Below are 11,617 nucleotides of genomic sequence, written 5' to 3'. Positions count from 1 at the left end.
ATAAAGTTCTTCTTTTAAGAAACATTGATTTTCAGTGTCTTGAAGACAAAGTGTCTGGTATGTGCTCATATTGCTAAGGCAATTGGTTGGTATATTATTCTCAAGCCTCCCCAGGAAAGGGGGTGAAGAGGCTTGGGGGGGATATTTTTGGGGGGGATAGGGATTCCAAGTGACCCTTCCCTGAATTTTTGTGTAAATCACTTGGAAGTGGCAGCAATATACCGCCTAAAGGCAAGGAAAGGAATTTGTGCCTTGGGGAAGTTTTAACCTAAGCTGGTAGAATATAAGCTAAGGGAGGTCTTCTATGCAGGTCCCCACATCTGTACCCCAGAGTTCGCAGTGGAGGTGGGAACCTTGACAGCAAGTCAGTGGCCATGAGGAGAATGAGTTCACTACATCAGACTTAACTAGAGCAGCATCTTTCTGGGTACATGGGACTTCTGAAAAAGCCAAGTGACCAGCCATGTCCTTAACCATCTCTCTGACCTGCTCCTATGTTCATCACTCTTGCCTGGATGTTCAGGATCTTTTGTGCACACCTACATCACCTTTCTGAAAAAACCAGGAGAACCCAGAGAATGGGGACAAAACAAACAGCACATGTACGCACACACATACACGCACACCCACACTTTAGCCAGCCAAACTGTCACTTTGCCAGCACACGCTTCTGAAAGTGTTGACTGGAATGGATAAGAAACTGGGACCATGAAAAAATATCTGTAGAATGGGAAAATTATTGTGCATTAGCACAATGAGATCAGCAAATTCCCAGTCCCTGCCTGGTCCCTCAGAAATGTGCCAGCACAGCTCCTAGAAAGTCCATCTTTTCATCAAAGGAAAATGATATGCACAGACCATGTTTTCTCAAGTGATAGTTCCCAAACACTTCAATCCAAACAATCTGATTTAGATAAAACTATAAAATGAGTTTATTAACTAGAGAAAGGTAGATTTTAAGGGACTACAATTAATGAGGCATAAAAGTTAGAATTGGTTACAAGAAAATAAAAGTAAAACACAACGAATGCCTAACTTAACAAGCTAAGTGAATTCAAAGCAAAGTCTTTCTCATCACATGTTTCAACAGTCTTACAGGCTGAATTTCTTTCAGTCAGGTCCCTTACCCTATCCAGTGCTGCTTCCTTTGTTCTTCAAGTATTGTCAGTGCAACAGAGTGTCTGCTCTGCCTTCCTATAGTTCTTTCTATTCTTTGAGAATCATCTCCAGCTGAGGTTGAGGAAGTAGAAAGTATGTACATGGGAACCTCAAGCTCTTTCTTTGTCAAGATGTAAATTTTTCACCCACATCCTCTTTCCTGCTGAAGAGTGGCCACTTAAACAGGTGATGATGCATTTCATTTTGTTGACACCTGGCTGAAGAATCAGATTCCTTTGGTCTCTGAGGGACTGGTGTGTGGCTGTTCCTTGTCTTAATAATACCATACAGAGGAATCTTACCACTTTACATATAATGTTGACACACATTTTACCAGGATAATAATGATCAGCATATTATGAGTTTTCAAATGATACCGCACAAGGCATACTTTGTACAAAATTTATCATATTCCAGTAAAGGAGTGAACATAGGAATACATACTGCCACAGAGTCCCAATGTTTGGGAGAAAAAAGAACCCTGAATCTGTACAAGGGATAGAAGCTCCCACTTCTTGGAGAGCCCCCAAGTTCCGTAAGGGTTGGTAGAGCCCCTGAGGTATTTTGGAGGCAGGAAGAGAGGCGCTCCCAATGGTTTTGTAAAAGAAAGCTATTTTTAAAAAGTGAATTAAGAAAAGCTTAGATTCTATAGAATCTGAGTATATGATGCAGCAACAAAATACACCACATGGACCACATGTTTGACACCGCAGCTTTAAAGGGAAATCAATTCCCACTTAACACCTCTTACACCATTAAGATTTCTTTAAGAGAATCAAAAACTGTTTCAAGATTAGTTAATCCTCTATACAGCCTTGTGTTTCAGTTTCTTAAATATTTATCAATCAGAGAAGCCAATACGTAGCCATGCTTAACAGTGAAACAAGTCCAATCTCCCAGTGCAACACAAAAATATACCACAGAAATTCTGCAGTCCAGGACAATACTCTGCAGGTGTATGTATAGCGCTGAGATAGAAGCAATGCCATCCTACTTCGCTTTGCACCTGGGCTCTCAGGGCTCAATGCTGTATAATGCACAATTGACAAACCAGGTTTTATCTTCTGCAAAATGTCCAACTCCATGGTTGTTCTTTCATCTATGTGGTTTTCAGATAAGCTGTGAAAAAAAAATGAACCATGACAAAAACTATCAACCTAAAGCCAAGATTGTAATTATTTACCAACAATATAATTCAAATGAATCTTAATAGATAGGCTGATCATATTTCCCAAAGGGAAAACCAGACACTGTGTGGGGCAGTGCTGACCCAAGCCACTCACCCGAGTACCCACCACCACCAGGGCTGGATTAACTGTCCTGTGGGCCCAGGGCTATTATATTTGTGGGGCACCCAGGCCAGGAAAAGAGGTTGGGGTGCAGGAGAGCGTGTGGGGTCTCAGAGGGAGTTTGAGTGCAGGAGGGGATTCTGACCTGGGCCAGGGGGTTGGGGTGCAGGAGGGGGTGTGAGGTGCAGGCTCTAGCCAGGAGGTGCTTACCCCAGGTGGCTCCCAGCTGGTGGTGCAGCAGGGCTCAGGCAGGCTGCCCGCATGCTGTGGCCCCATGCCACTCCTAGAAGCGGCTGGCTGCTGGCATGTGTCTGCGCACACCAGGGGCAGTGGGATAGCATGTCTCTGTGTGCTGCCTGCATCCACAAGAGATGGTGCTGGGGGTGGAAGCAGCACGGGGAAACATGCTGCCTCTCCTCCCCCTCCCGCCCGCCAGGCTCTAGTGTCACATATTTTAGGACTGAACGGAATTTTTTTAAAAAAAGTTATTGGTTGCTTTGAATCTGTGTTCTAATTCACAGATGCCATTGTCCAAAGTTGCATCAAAAACATTCCTTTAGAATAAAGACTCTGGTTCATTTTCAGAGATGGTAGAACATGATTCCTCAGGCTCAGATGTTTCATCATGAAATCTTTTCCATTTCATTCCTCTCATCTTTGGCAATTGTGCCAAAATTCCCATGCCTTCTGCTACAATACATGCTTCCTGTAGAGTTCTGGGCCACTGATCTCTAAGTTGTTTTATTTCTTCAATAACATCAGCAATGAGAACTATCTCTGATTCAAGAGATATTCCTCTGTCTTGTAAAAATCTTGTTTCTGTCCTCAGTCAAAAGGCACAAAAATGAGCTGAAGTACCTTTTCAGTGCTTCTACTTGTGATTGAGCTTCAAGTGTCAAGTTTAATTCAAGAGCACATTCTAGTGCTCCCAGAATACCTGGAAGATGCTTTGTGAGTGGACAGACAGCATCAGCACGTGCACTCCAGTGTGTGTCTGACACAGAGTGGAGTTAGCTGCATATCCTATCTGTTATAATCTTACACCTCACAGGGCTGTCACTGAAAAACACAATAAGTTCCTGAACACAACCAAAAAATGTTTCAGTACAAGCTGCAGCAGCGTTAACCCCTACAAGATTTAGTGAATGGGAACCACAAGCAAATTCATTCTTGGACATAATTCGGACCTGAACACCTTTTATCTTCCCTGGCATATTAGAGCCATTATCAAATCATAGAATCATAGAATATTAGGGTTGGAAGAGACCTCAGGAGGTCCTCTAGTGCAATCTCCTGCTCAAAGCAGGACCAACACCAACTAAATCATCTCAACCAGGGCTTTGTCAAGCCAGACCTTAAAACCTCAAACGCTGGAAATTTCACCACCTCCCTTGGTAACTCATTCCAGTGCTTCATCACCCTCCTAGTGAACTAGTGTTTCCTAATATCCAATCTAGACCTCCCCCACTGCAACTTGAGACCATTGCTCCTTGTTCAGTCATCTGCCACCACTGAGAACAGCCTAGATCCATCCTCTTTGGAACTCCCTGTCAGGTAATTGAAGGCTGCTATCAAATCTGCCTTCATTCTTCTCTTCTGCAGACTAAATAACCCCAGATCCCTCAGCCTCTCCTCATAAGTCATGTGCCCCAGACCCCTAATCATTTTCTTTGCCCTCCGCTAGACTCTTTCCAATTCCTTTCTGTAGTAGCGGTCCCAAAACTAGACACAGTACTCCAGGGTGGCCTCAGGAGTGCCGAATAGAGGGGAATAATCACTTCCCTCGATCTACTGGCAATGCTCCTACTAATATAGCCCAATATGCTGTTGGCTTTCTTGGCAACAAGGGCACACTGCTGATGCAGATCCAGCTTCTCGTCCACTGTAATTCCCAGGTCCTCTTCTGCAGAACTGCTGCTTAGCCAGTCAACCCCTGGCCTGTAGCGGTGCATGGGATTCTTCCTTCCTAGGTGCAGAACTCTGCACTTGTCCTTGTTAAGACTCATCAGATTTCTTTTGGCCCAATCCTCCAATTTATCTAGGTCATTCTGGACCCTATCCCTACCTTCCATCATATCTACCTCTCCCCCCAGCCTAGTGTCATCTGCGAACTTGTTGAGGGTGCAATTAATCCCATCATCCAGATCATTAATAAAGATGTTGAACAAAACCAGCCCCAAGACCGATTCTGGGACACTCTGCTTGATACTGGCTGCCAACTAGACATTGAGATGTTGATCACTACCCATTAAGCACGACAATCTAGCCAGCTTTCTATCCACCTTATAGTCCATTCATCCAATCCATACTTTTTTAACTTGCTGGCAAGATTACTTTGGGAGACCATACCAAAAGCTTTGCTAAAGTCAAGATATATCACATCCACCACTTTCCTTATATCCACAGAGCCAGTTATCTCATCATAGAAGGCTATCAGGTTTGTTAGGTATGACTTGCCCTTGGTGAATCACCTTCCTCTCCTCCAAGTGCTTCAAAATGAATTCCTTACGGACCTGCTTCATGATTTTTCCAGGGACTGAAGTGAGGCTGACTGGTCTATAGTTGCCCGGATTCTCTTTTTTCCCTTTTTAAAATATGGGCACTATATTTGCCTTTTTCCAATTATTCGGAACCTTCCCTGATCACCACAGATTTTCAGAGATAATGGCCAATGGCTCTGCAATCACATCAACCAGCTCCCTCAGCACCCTTGGATGCTTTAGATCTGGACCCATGGACTTGTGCATGTCCAGTTTTTCTAAACAGTCGTTAACCTGTTATTTCACCACTGAGGGCTGCTCACCTACTTCCCATGCTGTGTTGCCCAGTGCAGCAGTCTGGGGGCTGACCTTGCCTGTGAAGATGAAGGCAAAAAAAGCACTGAGTGCTTCAGCTTTTTCCACATCATCTGTCACTATGTTGCCTCCCCCATTCAGTAAGGTTCTCAGGCTTTCCTTGACTTTCTTCCTGTTGCTAATATACTTGTAGAAACCCTTCTTGTTACCAAATTTCCACTTCTTGTAAGCTTCCTTTTTGAGTTTATGCTCACCGAAGATTTCACTGTTAAGCCAAGCTGATTGCCTGCCATATTTGCTATTCTTTCTGAACTTCAGGATGGTTTGTTCCTGTGCCCTCAGTAAGGCTTCTTTAAAATACAGTCAGCTTTCCTGGACTCCTTTCCCCTTCATATTAACTTCCCAGGGGATCCTGCCCATCAGTTCCCGAAGGGAGTCTAAGTCTGCTTTTCTGAAGCCCAGGGTCTGTATTTTGCTACTCTCCTTTCTTCAGGATCTTGTGCTCAGCCATCTCATGGTCACTGCTGCCTAGCTTCCCACCCACTTCTACTTCCCCTAGCAATTCTTCCTGTGATCTGGAGACTTCAGTTAGTTGTCTGAAGAAAACCTTGTCTATCTCATCCTTCTGATCCATGCCCACCATAACATCACCCTTGTTGCTCTCGCCTCTAAACTTAACCCAAAGAATCTCAACAGGCTTTTCTCCCACTTCAAACTGGAGCTCTGAGCAATCATTCCACTCTCTTACATACAATGTAACAAGCCAGTCTCTTGGTATCTTTTCTCTCTTGTTGGAAGTCTTGCACCTTTCTCCTGTACCTGTCCTTCCTGAACAGTTTATATCCATCCATGACAGTGCTCCAGTCATGTGAACTGGCCCACCAAATTTCTGTTATTCCAACCACATCATAGTTCCTTGATTGTGCCAGGACATCCAATTCTTCCTGCTTGTTTCCCAGGCTTTTTGCGTTCGTGTAACTGCACCTAAGAAAACTAGCCAATTGCCCTACTTTCTCAGTATGAATCAGGCTATCCAGCTTGTACCCTCCTCCTTGTGTTTCCTCCTGGTATCCCACTCCCCCACTTACCTCTGGGCTTAGGTCACCATCCCTCGGCGAACCTAGTTTAAAGCCCTCCTCACTAGGTTAGCAAGTCTGCCTTAACCTCTACAGTCATCCAGAGGAATGTTATGATGCTTCAAGTTGCCAGTTAGCATTTCAGCTATCTGTTCTCCTTTATTCAAATCAAAGTTGATAAACTTAAGAAACCTTTCTTTAATGTTAAATGTACCACTGTCTTTGTTGTGAACTACAAATCACTATATCAAAACTTTGCTCATGGTGAGAGGCATCAGAAGTAGCATCACATATGATAGAATAATAAATGGCCTTTCCTCTCTCTGCCAGGATGGCCTTCTGCACACTCTTACCACCAAATTCAATAAACTCATTCTGACTCTTCCATGAGAGTGCGCCTGTCCTTTCATTGTTCTCCCCTCTGTTTGCTTCTGTCTGACTTTAGTCAAATGGTCACAAGTGATATTGTCATAATAAACTATAATCTCAAGAGTTCCAAGCAAGTTACCATTGTGTGGGTCACCTATCAGATTATTTTCTCCTTAGAATGATAAACCTCATGAAGCAAGAAATAAGATAACATCCAACAATCTTGCCAATATTTCTTTCCATCTTGTAGCTTCTGTTAAAATTTGTTTTTGAATCTCATTGTCCACTCCATGTCCACCTGACAGTGACTGCTGTAATTGCTTCCACTGGCAGTAGCAAGTTTTATGTTCTATGCTCTTTTCGTGTTCAGGAAGTTTAGTATATAGTTTACGCCATTTTTTCACAGGTGGTGAATACCCTTCATTTTTTGCCAGCATACTGCATTGCTTTTGCCTCCCTTCAGGAAATAGCCGACATGGAAAACAATACAGTGCTTGGTTGGTAGCACTCCGAACAAGCCAGTCTCTTGGTATCTTTTCTCTCTTGTCGGAAGTTTTACATTTGAGAAGAAATTCAGGAAAATTATGCTCACCAATCTGCTTTGGCATTGACTTGGCTAGCTTCCGCATTTCTTCAAAAGTCAGGACACCAGATAGAACAATTTTTTGACAGATAGAATCTGTTATGTTTTCAGGCTACAAGCCTGGATCTTTGAAAAGACAAGAATCAGAAAGTGTAGCACTACTCTCTCCTGCCTGTAAATCTTCGAAATGTGGTGGTGTTACTGGTGATACTATCTGACTATCTTCAAGCATCAGATTGAAGTCACATGATGGCACGTTCCGGCAACTTTTCTTTGTCATCAGTTGCCAGTGGAACACAGGCATAGTCTCTATATTGAAATAATTTTCATCTTGATTTTGTTCATTTGCTTCCCTAGTTAGTATATTGCCTGACTGCAGAAAGGCCTTACCTGTTTCCAAAAACTTCAGGGTAGATTGGTGTCCTTTAGCTTCTTTTAGTTCCCTTTCTTTTATCCCTTACAGTTCTGGCTGTCTGGTTTGTATTTATAGTCACCATCAGACATGGCAGTATGGGGTGTGTGTGTGACTGTGAGTGAATTAGACACTTACTCACATATATTTTGGGTCTGCAAATACTACCAGAAGCAGCAGCAGCACTGGCTCCCACTGTCTTATGGTGCTTTGCTTTGCCCCTCCCACCAGCTGTCCCTCCCTCCTGCCTATGCACAAGGAACTCGGGGACTGGTAGTTCTTGATCTTGATATGATAAACTATGTCACACAGAGGAGCACAAATCTCTTTGTCTCTCAGTCTCAAACTACTCAGCCCCTGGAAAACTCATGCAGCAGGTCCAAAAGGAATCAATTCTGAAGCACTTAGAGGAGAGGAAAATGATCAGGAACAGTCAGCATGGATTCACCAAGGGCAAGTCATGCCTGACTAACCTAATTGCCTTCTATGAGGAGATAACTGAGTCTGTGCATGATGGGAAAGCAGTGGATGTGTTATTCCTTGACTTTAGCAAAGCTTTTGATATGGTCTCCCACAGTATTCTTACTGGCAAGTTAAAGAAGTATGGGCTGGACGAATGGACTATAAGGTGGACAGAAAACTGGCTAGATCGTCGGGCTCAACGGGTAGTGATCAACAGCTCCATGTCTAGTTGGCAGCCTGTATCAAGTGGAGTGCCCCAAGGGTCGGTCCTGGGGCCAGTTTTGTTCAATATCTTCATTAATGATCTGGAGGACGCGTGGACTGCACTCTCAGCAAGTTTGCAGATGACACTAAACTGGAGGAGTGGTAGATACGCTGGAGGGTAGGGATAGGATACAGAGGGACCTAGACAAATTAGAGGACTGGGCCAAAAGAAACCTGATGAGGATCAACAAGGACAAGTGCTGAGTCCTGCACTTAGGACGGAAGAATCCCATTCACTGTTACAGACTAGGGACCGAATGGCTAGGAAGCAGTTCTGCAGAAAAGGACCTAGGGGTTACAGTGGACGAGAACTGGATATGAGTCAACAGTGTGCCCTTATTGCCAAGAAGGCTAATGGCATTTTGGGCTGTATAAGTAGTGTGTACAGCATGGCCAGAGGGCAGCATGAGAGTGTTAGCAGGGGGCCCTATTCCCTGCCAAGGGAGGAAGGTTTGCTTTAGATTAACTAGAACACCTGTAGCCATTTAGAGCACCTGACTCCAATTAAGCACCTGACTTCAGTCATGTGATAAAACCCCTGCTTCAGTCAGACATGGTGGGAGTTGAAGGAGGAAGGTTTTGATTGGACCAGAGTGCAGGTTGCAGAAGTTGAGAAGAGAGAGTTTGATAGAGAGAAATAGAAGTTTGGAGGGTGCTGCGGTGGATTGTGAAGTCCAGAAGAAACCCTAGGTAAGGGCACCAGGCTTGTGTAGAAGGGAGACAAGAAGACACTTCACAAGCTGAAGGGTAGGAGAGGGAAGTAACCCAGGGGAGGAACCGCTAGTTCAAGTGGTTCACCCACAACCCTTAGGGCCCCTGGGTTGGACTGGAGTAGAGGGTGGGCCCAGATCCCTCCCTTCCACTCCCTCCTCCAAGGACACTAGTGAAGTAATTAAGAACCGGTTCAGAGGCAAGCATAGCTCCCTGAACCTACCCCAGAGAAGAAACGCGAGACCCAGCAGAACAGTACCGGCAATTTGCCACAGTAGGGACATTGCCAACAGATCGAGGACATGATCATTCTCCTCTATGTGACATTGGTGAGGCCTCATCTGGAGTACTCTGTCCAGTTTTGGGCCCCACACTACAAGAAGGATGTGGAAAACTTGGAGAGAGTCCAGCGGAGGGCAACAAAAATGATTAGGGGGCTGGAGCACATGACTTATGAGGAGATGCTGAGGGAACTGGGATTGTTTAGTCTGCAGATGAGAAGAATGAGGGAGAATTTGATAGCTGCTTTCAATTACTGGAAAGGGGGTTCCAAAGAGGATGGCTCTAAACTGTTCTTAGTGGTGCCAGATGACAGAACAAGGAGCAGTGGTCTCAAGTTGCAGTGGGGGAGGTTTAGGTTGGATATTAGGAAAAACTTTTTCACTAGGAGAGTGGTGAAGCACTGGATTGGATTATCTTGGGAGGTGGTGGAATCTCCTTCCTTAGAGGTTTTTAAGGCCTGGCTTCACAAAGCCCTGGCTGGGATGATTTAGTTGGGGTTGGTCCTGCTTTGAGCAGGGGGTTGGACTAGATGACCTCCTGAGGTCCCTTCCAACCCTAATCTTTTATGATTCTATGTAACAAGTCCTAGTTTAACTGCACAAGCTACACACTCTGTATTCTAGAGAAGGGCCTGGGCTGTGCCAGCAGGCCCAGCAACTCACTGTTCAGAATGTGGCTTGAGACTGCTCTAACACACTGCTTCTGATTGGCTCCTGCGAATCTCACAAGATCTGGACAACAGATACATAGATACAGGGAAATAAGTTTCTATAAGTATCCTCAGGCATGATCTACAATAGGAGTCAGGAACCTTTAAGGAGTGATGTGCCGAGTATTCATTTATTCACTTTAATTTAAGGTTTCGCGTGCCAGTAATGCATTTTAACATTTTTAGAAGGTCTCTTTCTATAAATCTATAATATATAACTAAACTATTGTCATATGTAAAGTAAATAAGGTTTTTAAAAATCTTTTAGAAGCTTCATTTAAAATTAAATTAAAATGCAGAGCCCCCTGGACCAGTGGCCAGGACCCAGGCAGTGTGAGTGCCACTGAAAATCAGCTTGCGTGCCGCCTTTGGCACACATGCCATAGGTTGCCTACCCCGATCTACAATTTAGCCTTATTTTTTCCTCATGGTAATGGGAGTTGCAGCCTGGGCTGGAACCCCCAGGGCCTACAGGCCCAGTAAAGTTTGCTCTTTTTTCCCCAAGTAGGGGCCGTGCATCCAAGCCCCACCTCCTGCCCCCCGCACGGGCCTGGCATTGCTGCTTGCCTCTCTTCACACAACTCTGCATTGATCAAGTTGGCAAGAGCAAATGGGACAAATGCCAAAAAAGTCGGGACAGTCAGAACAGGGCTTAAAAAAGGGATTGTCGCAGGCAAAACAGGATATATGGTCACCCTATTAAGAGTCCTGTAATTTTAAAACCATAAATGCCAGAAAAGTCAGTGCAAAAGTTACAGTAAGAAAAGACAAATTTGGAAAGCACAAAAATGCAGCATTAAGATCTCCCAACAACACTAACTCTGCCCTCCTAACCCCTGCCATCCTGTGCACCCTCCATGTCAGGTAGATGTGTTTCAAAAAGCAACGCCAAGTAACATGTTAAATCTCAGACAATTTGGCAGTTCAACCAGGAATATCTCAAACCCCACATCACTGTTGTGTTTTGTCAGCAGGCATCTTAAACCCTGTCCAACACATGCCATGTAGCTGAATATACCTAACCAACTGGCAAGGGAAGAGGAGAAGTCAGACTTTTACTGCAACGGGGAGCTGGATCACTGTGGAGAGTGAATGGTCAAAACGGTTGTCAGACAGCCAGGGGCTGACAGGAGGAATGTCTGTCAGGGAGTGGGATGGACTTGGAGAGATCTTTGATGTGTATAGGAAGAATCAAACTACTGTTTTGATTCCATTTAACGCTCTGGATTTACTGTACAAACATGAATGAATTTAGCCTCACAACACACCTGTGAGGTAGCTCAAAGGTAACCCCGTTTAACAGATGAGGTAACTGAAGCACTAAGAAATGACATTTTCAAAAGCCTATTCAGCCAAATCTAGCAGGCTGGGCAGCTGAAAAGGTTCTCTCTTTGCTCCCCTGGAAGTTCAGAGTGTTATTGAAAAGAAGTGGGGAGAGGGGACATTAATCATACATCAGGAGTCTGGGGGGAGTATGAAACAAAAGGAGAGAACAGGATGTAGTTAA

The 11,617-nt window shown here is 44.4% G+C and overlaps 1 protein-coding gene across 1 annotated transcript in view; it reads right to left on the bottom strand.

Annotated features, from left to right (window-relative positions):
- Positions 1-908: 908 nt before the first annotated feature.
- The window catches only part of LOC116836366 (NACHT, LRR and PYD domains-containing protein 3-like), a 42,951-nt gene continuing 32,242 nt past the window's right edge, over positions 909-11,617 (bottom strand). The window contains 1 exon segment of the mRNA XM_075065035.1: positions 909-2,277. Within this exon segment, the coding sequence (XP_074921136.1) occupies positions 2,004-2,277 (274 nt within the window). The 3' untranslated portion in view covers positions 909-2,003.

Source organism: Chelonoidis abingdonii, chromosome 4, assembly GCF_003597395.2.
Source record: "Chelonoidis abingdonii isolate Lonesome George chromosome 4, CheloAbing_2.0, whole genome shotgun sequence".
Lineage (NCBI taxonomy): Eukaryota > Metazoa > Chordata > Testudines > Testudinidae > Chelonoidis > Chelonoidis abingdonii.
Note: the sequence above shows the minus strand (reverse complement) of the source record. Positions and strands in the feature narration are given on the sequence as shown.